Source organism: Grampus griseus, assembly GCF_964374135.1.
Source record: "Grampus griseus genome assembly, chromosome: 4".
Lineage (NCBI taxonomy): Eukaryota > Metazoa > Chordata > Mammalia > Artiodactyla > Delphinidae > Grampus > Grampus griseus.
The window spans coordinates 29,443,007-29,467,979 of NC_138997.1; the positions used below are offsets into that span (position 1 = coordinate 29,443,007).

General features: G+C 32.5%; 1 protein-coding gene across 1 annotated transcript in view; it reads right to left on the reverse strand.

The window, feature by feature from the left end:
- LRBA (LPS responsive beige-like anchor protein) overlaps positions 1–24,973 on the reverse strand; it is a 600,745-nt gene that overhangs the window by 500,126 nt on the left and 75,646 nt on the right. The window contains exons 21-22 of the mRNA XM_082652852.1: positions 23,348–23,481; positions 16,082–16,143 (exon numbers count right to left, since the gene is read on the reverse strand). Coding sequence (XP_082508978.1) covers positions 16,082–16,143; positions 23,348–23,481 — 196 coding nt within the window. The remainder of the gene's footprint in view (positions 1–16,081; positions 16,144–23,347; positions 23,482–24,973) is intronic.

Sequence of the window (24,973 nt, forward strand, 5' to 3'; positions counted from 1 at the left end):
AACCATGCAATCAAGTATGTGATTACAATATAGTTTTAAATTGTTTGTAAATAATCAAAAAAGCAATAATCCCCTGGTGGTGTGTTTAAGCATACTTTAAAATTAATAAATTTGCAAGTTTCTTTAAAAATCTGTTTTTAAACATTTTCAGAAAAAACATATTCTCCAGTCAACAATGATCTTGCAAATAACTTCCAAACTGGCGTCAATATAGTCAAGATCTTTCACTAATCAATAAAGAAAGCTTGATTTCAATAAAGGTGACAAAAGTTGCTCTAACCCTTTCCAGCAACAAGCTCTCAACAGACGATCATCATTAAGCTTATATCAAGGCTTCATGTTCAGAAGCTATATAAATGTGTCCTATTAGTACATGATCAGTCTGTTTGGCAACTCCAGTTCTCCAGACATGTGGCAATTGCTGCCCTTTGAGGTCTGAAGTCAAGTCTTTAGGGAATCTCAAAGCCTGCACTGAAATTACAAGGAGCGTTCATTAGAGACTGCTGGAGAGGAAACATGAAAGACTTCCATTAAAACTATATAAAACAGCTACTTATTTTAAAAAGATTTTTAAACCATCTCATGTACTCAGCTATAATAAAAAGTATTTACCAACTGAATTATTTTTAAAAGCACTACTTTCAGGACATGGTACATTCTTCATGCCTCCCATCCCCCACCTCAATACACCTAACATTCCTTTTATAGGGATCATCAAGTCAAGCTTTTGGTGTCCTGGGAGAGAATAAAACTACCTATACCTCTAAACTCTTTCTACAAATCACTGTAAACATTTATAAAATGAAGGTAATTTTAGAGACAAAGTTTTGTTTTCTGACATTAATTTTGAATAATACAGTTACTTAAACTCAGCCAGACATACATATGTGTTTCTTTTTAGATGCCTCTTTTTTTACTCAAAAAGGCTCTCTCTAATTCATTTTCACTCAATTTTAAACTAATAATCATAAAAAAGTTGTAAACACAAAATAATATAAATTACATACTAGTTAATCTATGAACTGGCATTTATCAGCTAATACTATGGAAAATATATGAAGATTCAAATGTTTAAAATTAAAAGAAGAATGTCAATAAATTGACAGACAAGTGTTCAAAGAAAGTTCATGTCTTTGCTATCTCAGGATTTTGAAAAACATAGTAAATATATTTTCTAATTAATAATTGTTGCCATTTAAAATTTCTAAATCTGTAGGCACTTTTTAACTTGAGAGTATGGTTATTTATTAAATTTGCAACAAAACAAATACTACTAGATAATACTTCAGTAACAAATCTCTATAAAATGTTATATAAAATTCATTAGCTTGCCTCAGTCATTTCTTGAATTCACATATATGTTGGTTTCTGACAGCCTAATTCCAAAAAGCAATTACAATCTCCATCCATATGTAAAAAGATAACAGAAAGCAAGTACATTAAACCAGTTTAAAAGAATAAAAATCTAAAGAAAACAGATTACGAATGATTTATATGAATGCCTAGTGCTGAAGTTAATTACAAGTAACCCAATAAAATAGTGCCTTTATTATTGTACAGCAAGTAATAGCTCTAGATGAAAAAACCAGACTCTTTCTGCTGACTTTTGCATGCCCAATCCCACAGCACACAACATTAAGAATTTAAAATGTAGTAAATAAGGCATATAGAAAACAGCAGTTTTTAACTAAAAGCAGAAAACTCCCCTGCTGTTTAACCATTTGGAGTCTACCACTCTGAACAGTGACCACTGTAAACTGATACTATGTGCTCATTGAATAAATTCTTAATACAAAGTGAGATTTAATTTCAGTATTCAAAATTTTACATCAAATGAAAAGTAAATAACTGTGAAATGTATTCATTAGGAGAAAATAAAGTATCATTTATGTTTATGCTATGAAATTATATCTTCAGAATCAAATTTTTCCAAACCTCATACTACATCTACCAATAAAGCTTTGGTCCTAATTTTACAGTACTAAGACACATACATTACGTGCTGCAGTAGTATGTTATAGTTGTCAACAGCCACAAGCTATAGCCAATCACAGTATGCTTAATGACTTTCCCAATGAAGAGGAGTAAGGCCTTTCAGTCCAGAATGATTCCATAATATTTTCAAATATTTATCAATGTACCTAATGAGATATTAGTTGGTATAAACTTTAAGTTCAATGCAAAAGTCCTAAAACATGTTATGGATAAACATTACCATGTAGGTCATTTTGACCTACAACATAACTAAAATAGTGAAATGAAATACTTGATAACCTGGTTTTGCTGCACAAATAATCAGTGGTGCATCTCTCTCGCAGTATTTTATTCATATCAATTTCATCTCCATTAGAAATATATGCAATACTAGCTTATTTTGCCTTTTTTTTTTCTGGGTCAATAACTTTACAAATTGGAATTTGTCTCAACTACAGTAAAATTCTTTAAAGGTAGCGATGCCTATCTCTTGGGGTTCTCAACAGTATCTGACTCAATTTCCCTTATAACAAACATTCAAATGTTTGTTAAAGAGACCATAATTTAACACTGTTAGGTGAAGGAGGGAAGAGCATGGCACTAAGAACACTCACTAGATAGATTAGTCACTTGTTGTGGCCACTATAACAAATCGTCACAAACTTGGTGGCTTAAATTACTAGAAGTCTGTTCTCTCACAGTTCTGGAGGCCAGGAGTCCAAAATGAGTTTCACTGAGCCAAAATCAAGTTGCTCTTCTCCTGGAGGCTCTAGGGGAAAATCTGCTCCTTGCCTCTCCCAAGCTTCTAGTGGCTGTCAGCAGTCCTTGGCTTGTGACCACACTGCTCTCTGCTCCATCATCATACTGCCTCCTCCTCTGGGTACCTATCTCTAATCTCCCTCTGACTCTCTGCCATAAGGATACATATAACAGCATGTAGGGCCCATCCAAATAACGCAGGAGTATCCCTCATGTCAAAATCCTTAACATAATCACACAAAGACCCTCTTTCCAAATAAGGTAACATTCATAGGTTCCAGAGATTTGACGTGAATATCTTTTGGGGAGCCATTTTTCAGCCTATCGTACTAGAGAAACCAAATTAAAAGAACAGAAAGAGCTAGTTGAACAAAAGTGACTTTACTACAAAGTTCAACAAAATTCAAAAGATTCAAAAGAAATAAAGGCATTTTTTAAAAATTAGTATATTGTGGCAAGAGTTGGAAAAGTTTTTAAGCAAGTTAACTTGTGCTACAGGTGTTGGTTCTAACAATGATTGAGTTGTGATTGGTTTTGTTTTCAGTTCCAGAAATTCAGCTACCAGGCTACAAGAAACTCAGATCTGGGCAGCTGAGATAGAAGATACAGGTAACAAGCAGATATCATTAAGAACAACTCCTAATAATTAGCAGAAAAGCAATGACAGCACTGCCAAATGTCCAAATAAGTAAGGCAGCAATTCAGACTTGGTTAAGATACTAACAAGAATTAGAAAGCTTCTTTGTAAAAAACTTTCCCGTTGTTTTACTTTCTCACTGCCAATGATCAAACTCCTTTTCTCTTCCTTAACTTACAGTACCAGAAAAAAAGAAACCTATGTTCACAAACTAAGCTACAAAACAACAGTGAATCTTTTCAATACATATAAATAGGACACAACTCTGAAAGATTAAGCAAAGCTGTAAGCTTTCTTAGGTAAAGGAATAGACCACCTCCCCTCTGAAAAAAGAACAATAAGAAACCAGCCTTAAGTTTGCTCTCAATTATGTGGTATCTGATAATCAGAATAACATGACAAATCAACAGACTGAACAAGACAATTCCACTGTTTTAACAGAATGTCTAATGAAAACTTGAGATTCCAACAAAAATTTTTCAAAAATACATAATTATTATCAAAAAGAATGCCCTATGTATCCAGTATTAGGATATTGCCATGCATTTTCAGACTCACTATATGTAAAAGCACCTTGTGGAAAGGAAGATGTCAGAAGAACGTCAGAACAGATTCGGGTTTAGGCAGTTTGATTTTTCTGGGAAAATACCCACAAAATGACATGATACACGTAACACATATGTCAAATACCTGAATGCTACTTACAAAGCAGCAGAGAAACAAGTGGAAACTAAAATAAAATAGATATTAGAGAGCTTTACAATAAGGCAGTGGGGTGTGAATTTGATAAGACAGTAAACTGCAGCTTCTCTTGGAAAGGAAATACAAAGAGACTCCTGTAGGAAAGTCAACTTGTTAGTACGTACTGAAAGAGGTAAAAATCAACACAAAGGAAAAGGCCATTTCTCTAATTCAGGAATAAGCTGGATCAGAATTTCTGATTCTTTCTGGAGACCTTTTTCAAATGATACCTCCTTTTGTCCCTGCCTGTCTCCCCGATTCTGACAGCACTCAGGGTGAGACTCATCATAATGAGCAACTGTTAATGATGATGTATCTGGCCAGAAAAAAAAAAGGTTGATAATCAGTGACCTAGGTTAACTGTTATAAAAGCATTTCTCAACTATGGTAACACAGGAGGTGTGTTGAAAGTAATGTAGTATAAATGAAAAGCACTGAAATATACAGAAGACATCTTTAAGAAAATCACTGGAGTACTAATCCCTAAAATGACATCCATCTCACTTGTATTAAGGTATACTTTATTGACTTCCAAAGGAGTGATCACTATAGCTAGCACAGGAAACAGTGGGATCACCTTTGGAAGCCTATGGAAAATATGAATGTTAACCATTAACCTTGCCTACATGAAAATGGCCCAAAACTGCAAATTTATGGGATATCTCCTAGATCTAATAATGTATGGTTTGAGATGAAAATGGACTAGACTGGGCATATAATCATAGAAGGAAGAGAAAATAATGAAAGAGAGACACTGCAGAAAATAATGGTGGACTAAAGCATAGATTTGAAAAATCTAATTTCATTAAAAGAAAACAAGAGGCACTAAAAATACTGAAGAGAAGATTTTGTGTGCTGTTAAAAACACTTAGATTCAGAAACTAATAACTTTAATTTACAACCTACTTTGCTCTATGGACTGTTCTACATCCTTTTACATATATTATCTAATATAATCTTTATTACACCCATTTCACTCAATAAGAAACTGAGTCTCAAGCAAGTGAAGTGATTTGCCCATGGTTACAGAGTTAACAAGTGGCAGAGGGAAAAACATTTATTAAAATTCAAAAATCTATCATCACAGCATTTTCCTGACCTCAGTCTCTTCCTAAGACCCTTTCCAAAGTGACTTTTCCCTTTCTCCTTTTGTTACCCATGATGGAGACAACAGCCACCTCTACAAAGTCCATCTCCAGCAACTGAGGAAGTAACTACTAGAAAAACAAATAGCCTTCAGCCTTCTGATTTGTGCTTTATTCAGGCCTAAATCAAAGTGCAAACTTCAGGTTTTATTAAAATTGCATGCATGCTTCTGGAAGCTCATATTATAAAATGGCAGCTTGACTAAAAACAGCTGCCTGACTAAAAGATGCATAACATATGGAATATATGGGCAACTACTTATATATAATAATTGTCCCTCCCTAAACTATACTGTGTTATATATATATATGTATACATAATGCTATTATATTCTAACTGCACTAAAGTACTAAACTCAGTCAACTGAGGCAAATAGTGTAAACACTTTAAAATTGACAGCAAAACGTAAATCTAGATCCTAAGAACTGATTACTCTGCTTAAAGACTATTAAATTATATACTATTTATGAAAAAAGTTATCAGAGAGTTTTGGTATAAAAACAAAGACAATCTCAAGCTTTACGCTTTTAATCTAGCCTTTTTGTAATACTTTAACTTCAGTGGATTAATTTGAAGTAATAGAAAAAAAAGAAAGGACTAAACAAAACCAAACAATAAGCAGTCAAAGCTGAGAAACACAGAAACCGAGCTGTAATCATAATTATGTTAAAACCAAAGGAAAACACTATGCTTTGAATATTTCCATTCACGTATTCCCCTTTTCTTCTAACTCGCTGCCTAATCCCAATTTAAAAGACCAGCTGTAAAACGGTGGGGTGCCAAATTAAAGCACACTTTATTTTCAGATGTCTCCATACTCATAGGCTGACTTCCTGTCAGGAAGAGTTCCATTTCTCTGAATACCCCAATCAGCAGGGAACTTGCAGAATTAAGTGCCAGTTGATATTACTTTGTTTTGCATTTACCACCCTTGAGAATAACGTTCAAAGATCTAGTTATATAGTCAGCATGGTATCATCCTTCTGACTAGACTGCCAAGCCACAGGGTGTACTGCCAGTTCCACAAAATTTACCTTCAAAGGTGTTGTTTTCTAAATCCTAGTGCGCTAGTGAATCAACAGGATGCCTGTATTTCAGAATAAATCCTGCGCTAAAGTTAAATTATGCTTCTCTTTGGTTACAAAGCACTTTAAATTAATACTGGAAAGGTCTGCATCCAGATTCAAATAAAGATCAATTAATGTTCACTAATCCATCAAGTTAAATATTTTTTTAAAAGTGAAATGCAATAATTCAGTCTGATTTATTTGTTTTTAATGTTTTTGCTATTGTTTAAAGACAAATGAGTCCACCCTATAAAAGCAAGTTATAAAAATCTGAATCAAGCAAAACTATAAATTTTTTTTTCCATACTAGCATAAAGTGCAGTTATTAAGCTGGTTTCAAATGCTTCACAACTATTAGTGCATTTAAGATGTTCATGATCGGTTGACATAGCATGAATCTTAAACTACCCTCTCCAACTCCCACAGGCTTCCCATCATGCTTCTTCAAAGGTCTCTAGTTCCTTCTCATAAGGTCAAATATTTTGATTGCACACAAAATTAAGTTAATTCTGAGCACTTCAATACAGAACACCTATGCTCACAGCCTTTGTACATTATAAGGACAAAGCATTCACAGCAGCTCTAAGATAAAAACAGGTGATTGTACTGCAAGCCTACTTTTTTGAACCCAATGTTAATCATTACCATATTGATTCTCATCCATTCACAATCAAAAGGCCACAAGCACTGACAATAACAAATCAGAGACAATCAATTTACATTCACTAATTTTCTATAAATGTATTCTAAGGATGAGGAATAAAGGCATCCAAAATAAAATAAAAGGAGGGGTAACACTGAGAAAAGGTTGAAATATTAAATTATACTGATCCTAGTTGGACCATGCTACATATAAACTGGTCTTAAAGAATCCAATTGCCCCTAAAGTCCCATTTACATTGGAAAAAGGAAGGCTGGTTACAAAGAAAGTTGAATGATTTATTGACAGCATATCAAAGTACAAATTTAAACATTTACTACATTTTGCAAATTTGTTGCCATGCAAGCACTTTTAGCAATCTTTCTACTCAGATATAGATTTGTCTCTTTTAAGAAACCTTCATGTACAATGTGCTAAAATATTTGGGTAAACATCATTTTTAAGAGCCAGAGGTTCAACATTTGTCATATTCCCTTTGTTAGCAGAAGCTGTGGTGCCTGAAATGAATGCTGAGTTATTTGAAGCTAGTGACTTAAACGTGATAGAAATAATTCTACAGAAAGAGGAAAATCTACATGCACAAAGTGATTTCTTCATAAGAGGTCATCAGTTGAGACTTTTAACAGGTCTTTTTGTGACTCTTAACGGATCTTTTTGAGACCCAAAGCTGATCAGGTGAAAGGGATTTAATGCATATCATTTTCTTACTTTAAAACATTTAAGTAAGCATAGGGTAAGAGTTCAGAATTAGGGTCTGAAGCCTCGATATAAGGGCTAAATTGCCTTTCAGATTAAGATAAAATTGAATAGAAGAAATAAAAGTATTAAATAGAATGGTGTCTGTTCCTTAACTAAAAAAAATACTTTTTAATGAATCAAAAACTCAAGAATTAAATTTAAAGGGAACTTTACTTAAATAAGGTAAATATATTGATTTATTCAACAAATATCTATTAAATGATTATTTTATTATAATCTGACACTAATAAACAACATAGACAAAATGGACAATTAAGAAATGACTTCCTGGGGCTTCCCTGGTGGCACAGTGGTTGAGAGTCCGCCTGTCGATGCAGGGGACACGAGTTTGTACCCCGGTCCGGGAAGATCCCACATGCCGCGAAGCGGCTGAACCCGTGAGCCACAGCCGCTGAGTCTGCGCGTCCGGAGCCTGTGCTCCGCAACAGGAGAGGCCACAACAGTCAGAGGCCCGCATACCGCAAAAAAAAAAAAAAAAAAAAGAAATGGCTTCCTGACTTCAAGGAGTTTTCAATCCAACAAAAGAAACAAAACTTATAATATAGCATAAGTATGAAAATAGCTCTTATGTGCATAAATTTAACCCTTCTTTAGCACTTAACTCTGTAAATTTAACTCTAAGATGGAGTTCTCTAAATTGGTGTATTCACAACTTATAATCCAATGTTGGGGGCATCTAAGCAAAGAAATGAAGATTAGTAAGAGTTAATAGGATTTAGAACTATTTTTATTCTAATTTATATTAAAAGCAAAAAACTCACATATTAAATAAGTTTTGTTATTACACAATATATGCACAGAAAGATTTTTATATGTTCTTATGCCAAAAATATCTGTACATGTCAAAGATAGAGTTCTTCAGACCATATCAGAGGAAGAGTAAATTCCTCTCCCATCTATTAATTTAATGAATCTTCCTAAATATACCTGGGTGAATTTGCTAGCAGCATTCCATTCTCCCTCACTTCTCAGGGTTAAGGATCATCAACATAGATTTTTGTTGTCTACTAACTTTAGGAAATGCCTTATATACAAAGTATACTTAAAAAAAAAAAAACATAAAAACACTACAGATTTTAGTGAAAACCCCTGGACTTAGGCATCAGAGTCATTTCGTGACTCTTAATTCTTTAACCCAATTAACCTCTAATAATGACTTCATATTTTTATTATGTCTAGGTCTTGATTACAAGCTATCTCAAGTCCTAATTGTTTGAATGGATAAATGGATGACCTAAGAAGAGCAACAGCCACTGTATAATTTAGCTGTGTAACTATAAATTATCACTAAATCTTTATTCTATTAAAAATTGTTAAGATTTTATTGCTAAAATTTTACTCATTTATTTGACAAATACTGAAAATTTCTTTCACCAGACATTGTATCATATAACAGTCACATACAGATTAATTTCATTTTATTTGGACCTCTTGCACCTCTTTAAGTGCATAGCGAAGCTCGATTCTACAAATGGGTCACTAACAATGTATGTAATATCCCATTAATATAAAATATATTCTGACCCTGGTTTCTAGACTTTATGCCAGACACTTAAACATGATTACAGATCATAAACTGCCACAATATTGACTAAAAAGGTAATGGGATTCACTCAACCAATGTAGGAAATAGCTATATAATCAACTGATGTCAAAATATTTGAATTTATTCTTAAGCTTGGATTAGTTCTACATAAATATTGTAAAAATACATATATGTGTGTGTAAAAATACACACAAACACTCCTGGTTAAACTTAAGTTGTTCTAGAAAGAATACCAAATCTTACTATAATCAGTTCTGAACATCTATCCCTTCAGAAACAACATGTAAATTGAGTCCAAATTACCTACAAAGGAGAGAGAACAGGTAATTGAGTTAATTCTTGAATGAAGTAAAAATAATCACAGTGTTTCATGAAAAAAACAGCTGTACTTTTGCAAATCTACTGATTTTCTGTAATCACTGTGATTGGAGAAGCAGAGAAAACCAGAAGCAGAATACAAAAAGAGGCATTTCCTGTATTATTCACTGTGTCAACACTGATGTTTTTCCTAAAGTATATTTTACAAAAATTATCCATACACACTATGGCCATAAAAAGCATTTTGTGATCAAATATACTAATATTATTCTCATAACAGATTCAACAATACACTTTATTTTATATATATATATTTTTATAGACATACACACACATACACACATGTATTGACTAAAGGTCTTGAGGAACCCTCCAGTAAAGATCCTAATTAAATTTAAATGAACATTTTCCAAGCTTATTTACCACTGTCTGCTTTCTCAGAGAACATCCATTTTCATCACACAGTACACACTAGGATTTGCTGTACTGGAAATTTTGGACAGTGAGAACTGATCAAACAAGTAGCCGGCTACCACAAATCTAACCAAGGAAAATTATAGGTACAGCAAAGAGTAGAGGAAATGCTTTAAGAACTTTAATATCTATTGATCTCGATGAAATTATAAAAAAACATAGATGGAACCTGGAAAAAAATTTTTGACTGAAAGGCAAAGGAGCCTGAAATGATCTGTTCATGAACAGAAATAAAATTAGTTAAATTAAACAGGGATTAATAAATACATTTTTACGCCCCATTCCTAATTCCACTCCCTGCCCCTACTATTTGCTTCTATTTCTCTTAAAGTCCTCATAAAAATTCTATGTTGTATTACAATTGTCTCTCTTACTAGATTAAAAGGAGAGACTTGTCTTAAAATCATTCAGTACATGTCTGCTAAATAAAAAAAGAAATACCACAAGCAGGCATATTAAGGAGGACTCAGGGTAAATAAACTGACACAAAGCTCTGTATAAGAGACAGCATTTGAACTGAGCCTGACAGACAGTGAAAACAAAAACTTAGAAGTTTTTTTTTCGAAGTATAGTTTATGGCCTCACAATACTGCTACACAAAAGCTCCATACCATAAGATTTCCTTATAGGTAAAAAAAAATGCATAAGGAAGTTAAGAAGACTTTTATATTTCCAATGAGCAATTTAAACTCAAAATTCTTATTTTGTGGTTAGCAAAAGATAACCTATGTTTTACTGACTCAATTATTTCTTTTTAAAAACCACACCATTTTCTTAATATTAGATAGTGAGTTTTAGTTTAAAAGGTTGACGTGTACCCTATATACAGCACACTCTGAGAAGTTAAGCACCACAGTTAAATGAAGTAAATCTCCATTTATATTAAGTTCTACAATAAGTAAAACGCACGCACAGTAAGAGAAATCAAATCAGTAGCAACTTGAGGTGATACCGGTAGGGATTGATTACAGAAGCACAGGGAACTTTCTGGATTGAAATGGGTATTACACGGTTGTGTATATATCTAAATGCATTGAACTGTACACTTAAGATATTGTACATATACTCTTGTATATAATATTGTAAAATATTTACATATATATTGTATATTAATTGTGCTTCAATAACTGATTTTTTAAAAAGAAGTAAATCTGATTAAGCCAAAAGAAAATGAAAAAAGTAAGACTCTTATTTATAAATGAACATGATTACAATATTTGGCAATGACAAAATAGCTGACAATAAAAATGAACAATTAATACACACTTAATAACACACAAAAGAATGAGGATGTTTCATAATGAAAAGGACCAAAAGGTAAAAGCCCAAAATACAGTGTTTATGATCAATGTTACCATTTATTAATTGTACAGTTATATAAATATTTGGTTGAAAAGTAATTATGTTGAATGTTGGAGATACAATAGAAAATAAAACACAGTGCTTACCTTTAAGAAACTTAAAGTCTAACGGGAAAGAAAAAAAAATAATAGACAATTTAAATAAAGAATGAAATTACTATAAGGTGGGTCAAGTGAGTGCTTAGGATGTATACCTCACCTAGGCTTAGAGTTGTGGGGAAGAGAGGAGTCAAAGAAAGCTTTCCAGAGGAGATGGCAATTTAGCTGGGAGTTGAATTATTTATTTATTCCATATATATTCACTGAGCAGCCATCAGATGCCAGGGACTGTGCTGGGTACTAGGCACACTTCACAGTTTACCTAGTATACTAGTTATATGAAACAGAAATAGCTGTAACCTTCATAGGACCTAGAGTAGAGAGAGGGAGACTGGCAATAAAGAAGTAGCAAACTAGCACAGGTATAGTTAAAATTTGTGATATGATGAGTGCTAAGATGAAGACGTGCAAAAAAGATACCAACTATAGATATGATCTGAGAAGAGCATAATTAAGCTGAGCTCGGAGTGATGAGAAGAAGCCAACAATTAGACTCACCAAATTTGAAGGAAGGAAATTATAGGGAAAGAAAAAGCCTACGCCAAGACACAAAATTATGATGGCACATTTGGGTAACTTTAAATAGTTCGCATAGCTTGAGAACAGTTACAAAAACAAAGTGATAAGAAATGAGGTCCAAACAGTAAGAGAGGCCTAATAATGAAAGATGCCTTTGTGCCATGGTATAGAGCTGGTTTGCTTTCCCCTATCCTTCTCGGGGTTTTTTTTTTTTTTTTAATTATCTACTTTACCCAAAATACTCATCACAACTATAAAAAAGAAAATCTCATGAAATAAAAAGCCAAGAGCAATAACATTAATGTCACATATTTAGAAGGAATAAACTCAAAAAGGAGAAGAAAACCAGAATTAGAGAAAAGAAATTAGAGGAGAGTGATGGAAAAGAGGAACACTTTACTATGAAGATTCAGGAAAAAATTCAAATGGCAATAATTCAACCACAAAACAGACATTAAAGAATCATATGAATAGTGATAGCTGGTTCTCATTATGAACATTATACTTTTAAAATTAATAATTCAGAGATATTGAAAGAAATGACCAAACCTTTTGTTATTACCTTCATGCAAAGGAAATATTTCCCAAAATAGCAACAATCTACATATTTTGTTGAAAAACGTATTGAAGAAAAATCAGACTAACACTATTTTTAAATTAACTTTTACTGCTAATTAACTACTCACACAGGATGCCAGGCCAGACTACATGGTGCTTCTAGTTTTTCTATATACTCTATGCATTTCTGATAAATGGGAAAAGAATAGATGACCTGGCAGAAGGCTCAGACAATAATATGTGATTTACAGGACATGAATGCAGCTACCATAAGATTTATCTGACAGCCCTCTCCGATAGTGGACTGTTGAGTATCCGATGGAATGATTTCTAGTCTAGAAAGTCTACTACTGAGTAGCCATACACATTATTTATTTATTAGATGTTTTGGGTTGAAACCATTTTTAAATGACGCACTTCACAATGCACAGTCATAAATTAAGCTTTAAACCCAAGAAGGGAGGTAGTGTTATTGGAATGTATGTCAGACTGAATTAGGATGAGCAACACAACACTTTTATAAAGTGGCCTTGAATACAATGTCAATTCCTTCAAAAATGATATTAATGTCAAATGAGCAGGATATAAACACTTTACACAATGCTGGAGTAATATTACTTGAAATATTTATTAACATTTTCTTTAAATTCATATGGATTTCTACAAGGTTTATACACATACACAACAAATATTGGGCAAAAAAAAGTTACATGCTTCTGAAAAACTGAATCTGAAATATAATTAAGAAGTTGTTCGATTATTTTCTGTGCATCAGAGAATATACAGTTTCCTGAAGGGTGTATACAGTCTTATTTTAAAGAAGTAAAGAAGACTTAAATCAGGTTTTGGAGCTTAAATAGCTCTTGAATTATTTTCAGTATAGGAATAAGCATAACTTAATAAACCATAAGTATATATATATATATAACTTTACTCAAAAATAACATGCTAAATATTTTAAGAAAGATTTTCAACTCTAAATAATAACATTTTGTCTTAAAATGTTAAAATTTAAATGGGATAAAATATGAAATGGTATCTAATAAACCTATTAATGAATGAGTGGATATTGAAAAATATGATCCTAGCTGAAGCTTTAACAAAATATATAGTGATCTACTTGGTCTTAATGACAGCAAACCAAACGTGATCATTTCCTCATTTCTTAAATTCAGGCTCTAAACTCTCTTCTGTAATAAAATACGGCAGACTTAAACACTTTGTTAAGAAGAATACAAAAAAAAAGTTTTGAATGGATTCAAGAAAAATAATCAGAACATGGCTGATTGCCATGAAATTAACATCAACTAATTTGTAGTTTTAAATCAAATTTGCAGATGTTAAGTTCATAAGCATATCCCATTATTTATGTGATTAAAAAGGAGTTTTTGACCTGATCTTTCGATCTTTGGCACTCAATCCACTACATCTCTTCTTTACAAAATTGATTAAAATTTTAGCAAGATGCTAGCCATTTACTTCCCACCCTATCTCAGACTAAAACAAATTATCAGTCAAACTCAAGCCACAGCCACCCAATATCTGCAAAATGTCGACTTCAAATTCAATTTCATCTCTCTTAAGCTTTCATGTGGAAAAAGACAGTTCACTTTTTAACAAAATAAATCACTTTTGTGATTGCCAATCTGACCTCTTTGAATTAGGAAAATTCAAAGTGAAAAATGTAATTATCACCCCAGAACAATCTGTATACATCTGGAGCTAATTCTAGCTTCATTTTTCATGTCAGTTTTTGCACTGTGCTACATCTTAGAGAGATGCCGTGGAACTTTTGGAGAACCCATAAAAAATGTTAAGAACTTCAAACAAACCAATAATGTGTTTTATTTAAACAAAACTTTGAGATGATCTGACTTTTGCAACTTACTCTAAGTGATCTTCATATTCCCATTTGATTGGAATAGTATTAAACAGCACTGTGACATACATGACAAATAGGTGTCTTAAAACATGTCATTCTTTATCTTTTCAGCTTCTAACATTCCACTGTGTAATATACTATATTTAAAACAGCTTTCATGTATCAAGAATACATTAAATTCTTCTAACCTAGAAAGTGAAACTTCACTATCAAACTTCATCTATGAAACAATTACATCTCTATAAACAATAAATTCATACTGCTGTTGAGTATACATATAAAACTGTAAGCAAATGATTCTTAAAGTAAGGGTAATTTCATGTCAGTATAAGAATGGTATATGGTAATTTCCATTCAAGAAATAAACGACCAATTATTTCAAATCAGATTACTAAATGGGAAATTTTATCCAGTCAGTTTGTAAAGGAATGGGAGTTTTCTAAAGTAGATAATTCACTTAAAAACATGACTCTCGCTAAATCTAAGAATAATAAGCCCACTTCAAACATAACTACTCTTCACAAGTTCATTATAAAAATCCATTAGATGTAATCTCTGGAAGTAATTGTTCTTATTGCATTTTATTGACAATGCATAGTATTGATTTTTCACACCTTCTATGATTCTTTAATTTGTATTCATGAAATGTCCATCAGCACAGTCAAAATAAATTTGGCAATATAGGCACTAAAATGAATAAATCGATGAAAAGAAACATTAATTTTGCATTATCCTTATTCGTCAGGCAAGTAAACCAGGAGAGTTTTAAATGAAGGTCAAAGGTTTTGAAATGGGTCAGAACCCTTGACCTCTAGACCAATACTCTTCCTATTAAAAAAGGCTATTTTAAAGTTTTAAGTAGGGGAATTTACTACCAGCAAGATATCATTTTTAAAAGACTACCAAAAAAAACTCTCAATAAAAACATTCATCTGTTTAACTGCTAAAGAGAAAAGAAAATATCACAGGATACATGATTTTTACATAAGTTTTAAAAAAAAATCATTAAAGTTTACCACATGAGGTATAAGGTTTCTGAACAATGAAAGTAATCTCGCTTTTAGGAATTTATTCACTACATCTTATTATGATGGCTGTCATATTTTTGTTGATGTTTTCCCAAATCTACTAGATATGTCAAAAATAATTAGCAATGACAAGAATTCAAAATTATTTATCACTCATTTTATAACCTCTGCACAAAAGGGAAGTAAACCCATTATTCCCATGGGAGTCAGAGTGGCACTCCGCGAGGTATAGAAATAAATCTGTTTCTGTAACTTTAATATGCAAGGCAAAGAAATTTAGCCATCTCAAGGCCATTTGATCTGGACATTTTTAAATGTGGCTCGAAAAACCTCTATTTCTCATTCATCTATCCTATTTCTCTCAGCACTCACTTCGAAATAAACTGTTAGCCCCAAACACAAGAAGTAACCCTTTTGCAATACAAATAAATTATTTTAAAACTGCAAGCACAAAACTATTGTAGCAAAAATTTCTAATCAATTTTAACTTTCTTGCAAAATGAATTCACTTGAGAATTTACTTTTAATTCAACATTGATTCTTGTCACTCACCTGAGAACACAGTAGCATAACCAATTCCACAACTGAACTACTAGACTTCATGCAAACCAGACCTATATCAAAGAGAATTTTTTTTTAAATTACAAAGTAAAAAACAAGGGATTTATTTCTTATACAACTTTGTCCAAATTGGTTTTAAAATAAAATTTAACTTCTTGCTAAGAACCAAACCTATACATATTTGATCATATGTGTAAACAAAACATTCTGTAATTACTTTAAACTTGGCATCAAAACCACAATTTTTTGTAGCCAATTTCATTTCAGATTTCAAATTACTAAAACATTTATTATAACTTCATATATACTGACATTTCACAATACTCATAGAAATGTGCACAACATATGCCATATTGACCAATATCACCTAAATTTTGTTTTGGAGAGAGTTGATTGTTATACATGCAGAGAAGGGAAATGGCTCCCTGACCTTTGCTTTCTCCACCACACTCTCTCCCTTCAACCCTCTAGCTATCAATCAAGTTTCCATTTTGTTTCATGGCAGCAGACATCCCCAACACTCTTATTAGTACCTTGACCTGTGACCTCACTCTAAACCTTAACAGAAGTGCAAGCCGTTGTCTGTTATATATTCTTGATTTTTTATAAATAAATGCATTTATAATTTCTCTTTTATGTTTCATTTGGGTTCACCAAAAATATCTCAGGAAGGAAGTTTTATATAGTTAATAACTATCTAAAGAATTCTTTAGTTTTGATTAACAGTAAGATATAAAGTAACTACTTTAAAGAACAGTCAAAGAAATTTTATAACCAGTATCTTAAAAAAGCAATGCCAATAATTAAAAGCACTAAATTACTAAATTACACTAGTAATAAGTAGAAAAATTAAAATTTTTTATTATTATATTTTTCTAAGCAAACGTAAGTTTAAGTTCAAAGTAAACTAAGTATAACAACTAAAATAATTCCTCATGGCCCTCACACACCCCACAGAATTACCTTATTTCTTTCTCCACATTAAAGTTCTTGTGGGCATCCTATCCCATCCTATTCCCTTTCTTTAATCTTCTTGCTCTGTAGTTCTTTCTCTTTCCCTCTTTTAGTCATGATGCCTCATACCTGCTGACGCCACATGTTGGCATTCTGTAGCCTTACAAATAGTATTCAAGTTAAACAGGTTGTTCACCCCCTTCACTTTCTAGAAAAGTCAAAACCATTTTTCTCCATGTCTGAAAAAATGTGTAACGTAGAAATGATGGTAACAGTGTCAGCACTGGCATGAAAATTAGCTACAGAACATCTACATGTTGCATTAAGCAAACAGGCCATTAACTAGACTAAATTGTTGTTTCTATAGAGCTAAGATGACCATACCTCCTCAGGCTAATGCCAAGGCCAAAAGGAAGGGCACAGCAATACTCCATCTCTTATTGGTGGTGTAGCCTTTGTTGGTCTGAAAACCTGTCACTTTTCATAAAATGTTACCCAACTACAGGAAGTTCCATATATTTCAACTTCAAAAGCCACTACTTGCAGCAAGTAAATTCAGGTTTTTTCTACAACTATTATTCCTTACTGCTCGATTCTAGAGGAACCAGAATTCCTACCACCTTTCCTTTTCTGGCAAAGCATTTAGGCCCTGATCTGGCTCAGCCTTTCATATCCACTCAGATAATGAACAATAATGATTAAAAGGGTCTTGGGCCGTTCAAAGTTAGAAAGATTTCTAGATGTTCCTTTGTCTCTCTACAGCATATTGTAGGATAGTTCAATACTCGTACTTTCAAAAAATTACTTATTTCAGTCTTATTTCTCAATAATAAAGATTAGAAAACCACAGGAAGGTTGATACAACCACTGATCAGTGGGTTGAGTGTTCAAGGACAGTAAGATGTCAAATAACATTTCATAGTTTGATTAGAATGATTCATGTGTTTTTTAGAGTGAGATTTTATAGATCTGTAAAGCATGGGTAGGGGGCGATGGAGGATTTTAAATGAGAAAGGGCTTCAGAAGACAAAAAAAGAGCTTATATTAGACCTCTAATACTAAGCTTCCTACCTAAAGGGCATCAATACTGCAAACAAAAATATATAACCTTGGTAATAAATAAACAGGAAATAATCCCAATAAGGGACTTGATATCAGATTACACAACTTAATCACATCTCTCTATGACCTAAATTGTTTTGTGACACTGGTTGCATGGACAAAAAAGCAAGAAATGATTTATAAATCAGTAAATCTGTCTTCAGATCTACATTCAGACTCTAAGGATTACCCAAAGGAAGGCCTTAAAACAACACTTGGAGTGAAGTTGTAAGTTGTTGCAGAAGCATCAATTTTCATTTTACACACACAAATCCTATTATTGTCCCACTTAGCAGAAAGTGAACAAGGTACTGTAGGCTCAGGGATCTGACTAGCCTCATAATCTGACCCTTGGGTTCAGTTTTCTTGGTTTTACCTTTGATTGATTTTTCAACAATATGGAATTTTAGTCTCCTCAAAAAAGACAAACTGAAAATGCCAAAGCCAAGAGATTTATACTCTTCTGGTGTTTCACAACCAAAGACCACTTCAATTTATCCACCAGAGACTATTTATCCCACCTCTATTACCACTGTTTTTCCATACTATTAAACTCAGAAGTACTAAATGGCTTACCAGATATTAAGCTATCAACATCCGAATGCACTGAGATACCTAAATTCTCAAGTGTACCATGAAAAATGGTCATGACCATTTACTGTCTGGAACATAAGAACCCTGTTTGTTGTTTTATTTATTTATCTTAAGTCACCTAAATAATTTACAAAAAGATAAAGCGATGGTGTAAACATTATTATAAGTTTCAGTAAGAATTTAAGCATAATAAACTCAAAAAATTTTCCCTGTTTTCCAGGTTTTGAAAGTATTTGTCTATAATTTGGATATAATTAACTGCTCCTCATGAATCTATAAACATGATATTCATCTTAAAAATACTGCTTCTAAATTTCAAATAAAATTCTAATAGGTGCAACTTTATCATTAATTCTGGTCCTTCTTCTTGAACTAACATCATCAAATGCAATACTTTGGAAAAGTTGGATTATTCAAAATTTTGTTGTAGAGAGAACAGCCATTTTCTTTTCTCTCGAATTCCAAAATATTTTCTTCTTTAGATTATAAACACCATTCAGAATGATTAATCAACTGAATTTTTTCATTTCTATATGAAATGTTCCTTCCAATTGTCTTCGGCATATACCTGCTTTAGTATCTATTCACTCAGAACTGCACCAAGTAAATTGTGGTGCACAGCCATCATGAACGATGGATGAACACTGTCACACGCCTTCTTAGCAAAATGAGATGTCCCAGGTTCTTGTCACAAAACATTGTATAAATTTTGTAGAATGAAGTCCTTCCTCCTATTGAATGACACGATGCTGAGAAAACCAATTTCCTTTTTTGTCCACAGAAATATGCTGTGCATTAATGAAGTCCTGATTTGATAAAAATTATGAGTAGTACTCCCTGTCTCCTCAAATTCACCCACAGTTGGTCTAGTAATTATAAAATGTCTTCTCCTGTCAATTTTTTTCACCTCACTATTATGGGCAGAAAATAAAAAATTCTGAATTCTTAACTATATTCAGTGAAAGCTAAAAATAAGACCACAAAGACGGTATCCACAGACTTCTTTTATACCAATATTTCTCAACCTTTTTTGAGGAGCCTAAGGAACATTTCAGACCATTTTTTCTTAACTGTGCCCCCATGAAATTTTAATGCTAAAGATAAACTATACAGACGTACTGTTGTCCATCAGAAGGTCAAAAACCACTGTAATGTCTAAGATACTTTTGCCCTCCCCAAATACCAGTTTTTGATCCCCCTGAGAAAACAAATTTATATCTTCTTAAAATACAATGCAATACTTTGGCCAACGCAGTAAGAAAACTGAGGGTGATCCAAGAGTGATGATTTGTTTTCCTAGGATTATAGGGGCAATTCCAGTATTCTTGTTTTCTTATTATTTTAGTCCTTAGTATAGCTAGAAATAACTGATGAGTAATGATAATTAGGAAAATGTTTTAAGATATAGGAAAATTAAGATCACAAAGACCTCATAATGAACCTTAGATTTATAAGAAGCGTCCAATGAAATCACTTAAGGTAATTGTCAGATAAAACAAACTTTTAAAAAAAGTAATCGTCTCTTTGTTTTTGGAAGACTTCTTTTAAAAAATAAAAGTAATAAAACATCAATTCTTACAACGGGTTATAACTACTTGAAAAAGGGGGTTAATATCACTAAAATTGAGCCAATCAGAAAATATGTGACTTTAGGCATGATGTAACATGAAGTATTACAGCTAATTAAACTTTTAAACTTCAAGCCATCAGAAAATACACAAAATAGAGAAACTGTTAAATAACATCACCAAGAATAGCCAGAGTGCCAAAATGTATAACATTCTACAGAACCACCAACCACATTTCTTCAATGAGTCAATAACATGAAAACAGAGGAAGAATAGGGGGAAACTATTTGACATTAACATGGACTTAAGGGACATATCAAATTCAGTAAAACTGACTTTGGATCTTAATTGGAAGAAAATCAATATAAAAAAATCTTGTAAATAAAGATGAATATGGGCTGAGTATTACAGAATTATTATTAATATTATTAGGTATAATAGCAGCAATTATGATTATGTAAGAAAATATATTTTTATATGAATTATGAATTATTTAGGGGTGAAACAATGTGATGTCTGGGATTAACTGAAACACTAAAGCAAAACAAAGGGAGGTGGATATAACAATTATGGCAAAACAAAGATAGTCTGGGTAGTTGCCAAAAATAAGTTCATGGATATTAAAATTCCTACTTTGTAAATATTTTAAATGTTCATTTAAAATTATTAATAAAAATCACATTTAAAATTTAAAAGTAATAAATTTTCAAGTACCTGGTCACACAGCTAGTGACTGACAAGGGCTGAGGTATCCTGCCTTTTAGTCCAATGCTTTTTGAACAGAACTATGCTGGGATGACCTCCCTTCAAAACTTTCCTGTTTTACAATGCATAAAACCACCACCCAAAGGATTCCTCACAACTTAAAATACATAAGCTGTATAAAACTCTTAGATTTGTTTGCTATTTTTATGAACACAGACCAATGAGTAGTCACTGCTCAAGTTTATAGACGAGCAATAGTGCATCATCCTCTTTTTTATCATTTTATCAGAATTTACCATAAGAAATTGATTCTAAATTAAATTTTGTTCCAGGATCTAGAATTGGCAAGTTTAATACTTCTGAGTATCTAAGGTGATACTATTTTTCTGGGTCTATTATAAAATTCAAAGATCAACTAAGTAGCCAAAATGTCTTGCTATACTGAAAGGCTAAAATTAATACATTCAATTTACTGTTACAAAATGAAATATAGTTAATAAGTTGTCACACCACTTTAAAAGAATAAATGTTTGATATGTGAAATATAAATTAGGGTGAAGTCCTTCAATGTATCAATTCACTTCCTTTCAAATTTTATTACTTCATTACGTCAAATAGTCCTTGGCTAAACAATTATATCCTTCAGCAGATGAAATAAATTTCCACCACAAACTTAGTTCAGTATTTCTAAAATCTGAACTTTTTTTCAAATAAATTCAGTGCTATTCTTTGACTATATGGAAATGATATCAATCATCACCAACTCCATATAAATTTAAAGCAGGGATGATAATGAAATTATTATTTTAGCTAATGATTATTACTCTTATAGATACATATTTTAAGGGTCAAATAAAGTGCTGATATCCCATAATTAACACTCAGATACAGATATCTTGAACATTAACCTATTTATAACTTTGATTACCATTATATCCTTATTTCTATAAAAAGAGGGGCTTTGGGCTTCCCTGGTGGCGCAGTAGTTGAAAGTCCACCTGCCTATGCAGGGGACACGGGCTCGTGCCCCGGTCCGTGAAGATCCCACATGCCGCAGAGCGGCTGGGCCCGTGAGCCATGGCCGCTGAGCCTGCGCATCCGGAGCCTGTGCTCCGCAACGGGAGAGGCCACAGCAGTGAGAGGCCCGCGTACCGCAAAAAAAAAAAAAAAAAAAAAAAAAGAGAGGCTTTTTTCACAAGTTTTAAGAAATTCCTTAGGAGATCATCTAGTGACTGATAACCAACAAAAAGTCATGATAACTAAAGCTGTAAGTTGATATTTAAAGATACTTGCATACAGATAATTATGCTTTCCCATGATTTTTCAGCTTTAGGAGAATATGTGTCTCATCCTTAAACCATCTAACATGGATACAGACAAGCCAGACTTAGCAAACATCTAGTCCAAACACTTTTGAATGAAAAAAATCAATTTGACATTATCATTGATGAAAATCCTCTAGCTTCTCCTTAAAAAAATTCTAGCTATGGGAATGAAGATTTGTATTTTGAAGTCAGTCTGTTAAGCTCTTAAATAGAGCTAATCATTTGAAAAGTTGATCTCTATTGAACTGATTCCTGCTGTCTGAGGAAATTCAAGGTCTACTTTCACTTGATTGAGTTAACCTCTTTAATATTAGAAGACACTTAACTATTTGACAAGTGCTTCGTGTAAAAAAAAAGTCCCAATACCCCTCCATCCATTCCATAAATAGCATGGTTTCCAATCCATGCAGCAACTTACTTACTATGCATGTTATCTAGTTTGACACAATCTCAAAGTACCCTACCTAGAAAAGATCCAGTAATCTATATATGATATAAGCAAGATAGAGTAAAATACTACTGTTTTTTCTACTTATTTGTAAAACAGAATTCCACTAACAGAGACAAATAATGCATTCCTCATTTTCCTAATATGTAGCAATACACTATTGTTTATATAGATCTTAAATTCAAGTAAAATCTCAGGTAAATACCCCACTTATTACTATAACACCAGTCTCTCCAATTCTCAATTCTCATAGTTAATTTTAATGTATTAAAACATTTCTTAGTTCTTTCATTCAATACTTTTTTTTTCTTTTTTTATTGTTCCCCAAAACACACAGTAATAAATCTAATGCACACAAATCTCATGCAAATCACTGATAAAAAACCTTGAACAGATTAGAATAGCAGTCATGCCATATTCTTTAAAAGACATGTACAGACTCTTTGAGAAGCCTTGTCAAAGGCTGAAAACAAACAATAAAACTCCATGCATCTCTTATTATTCATTTCAGTTTTCAACCCTGTAGTTTAAATGTATGTATGAAGAAAGAAGAATCACTTACTTGTTCCTTCTATAAGCAGTTCTTGTCCATGGCTACCCAAAAGTGTCCGAGAAAGAAAAGGTGCAAAATCTACAAATATCTCTCGTAGAAGAGGAGCTGCCTTTTCCAAAGCATGTTCGAGCCTCTCTGTAATACTAATAGAAAGATGTTAAGTTACCTGTACTATTCATTAGTATTTATCAGTTTTCTAGTTTTTAAAATGAGTTTTCATAGAACTGTAAAATTATGTGAAAATTTTAAAATTACCTAAAGATTCACTATTGCTATGCACACCATTCCTTCTGCCTGGAATATACTTTTTGGTTTGTTTGTTTTGTTTTTTAACATCTTTATTGGGGTATAATTGCTTTACAATGGTGTGTTAGTTTCTGCTTTATAACAAAGTGAATCAGTCATACATAAACTGGAATATCCTTTTTTATTCTGTTGTATATTGCCACCCCAGCCCTCACAAACAACCTGGTTAACAACCACTCCAAACATCAGCTCTTACTGGAAGGCTTAACTGGCCAGTAGAGAGCACTTGATTTTAGCCCCATTACAACATAAACAAACTATCAATCTTTTAACAAATTTTCTATTGACCATTAAACCATGAGCACCTTCAGATCAAGAACTATGCCTTCACTTCTAAGTTCTCAGCTCCAGCTGAGAACTCAATAATTACAAACTCAATAATGTTTATAAACTGAAAGAATCAGTCTATATTCTTTTTCACTAACATCTATCTCTATAAACAATTTCTTTCTAATGCAAGCTGAACAACTTCTCACTTGCAAATAGTATACTGGCACATTTATAATGATATCAATTTACTCAATATATCTCTTTGTGACTATATGTACATATATTCTTATATACATGTATACACACATAAACCCATACGTATATATACACACAGTTGTCCCTCGGTTTTCACAGTGGAACGGTTCCAAGACTCCCTACAGATACCAAAATCTGTGGATGCTCAGGTCCCTTATGTAAAAGGGCATAGTATTTGCATATAACCTATATTTTAAATCATATCTAAATTACCTATAATATCTAATACAATGTAAATACAATGTAAATGCTATATAAATAGTTGCCAATGTCAAACTATCGTGTGTGGAATGGATGGACGACAAGGTCCTACAAACTGTAATGGAAAAGAATATATATATATATATATGGCTGGGTCACTTTGCTGTACAGCAGAAATTAACACAACATTGTAAGTCAACTATACTTTAATAAAATTTTTTTTTAATTTTAAAAAAGAAAACTACAAAAAAAGAAACATCAAAAAAAATAGTTGCCAGTGTGAGACAAATTTTTGCTTTGTGCAACTTTCTGGAAATTTTGTTTTAATATTTTCAATCTGTGGTTGGTTGGATCCATGTCCAGCGGTATACATATATATATATTTAATGAGTTTAAAAAAAAACAAGCCCTCTGCATTTCAGGAAATTCAGTTTCTAACTTATGAACCAAACATATATATAAACAGCCACTACTTATTAACTATTCCTACAAAGAGTACTTTCTATTCATACAACCAACAAGAGATGCTACTGAAACTATCAACTGGTAAGCTGCTGGAAAGTTCTGTGCTCAATAACCATCTCTTCCCAGGTACTATCCATA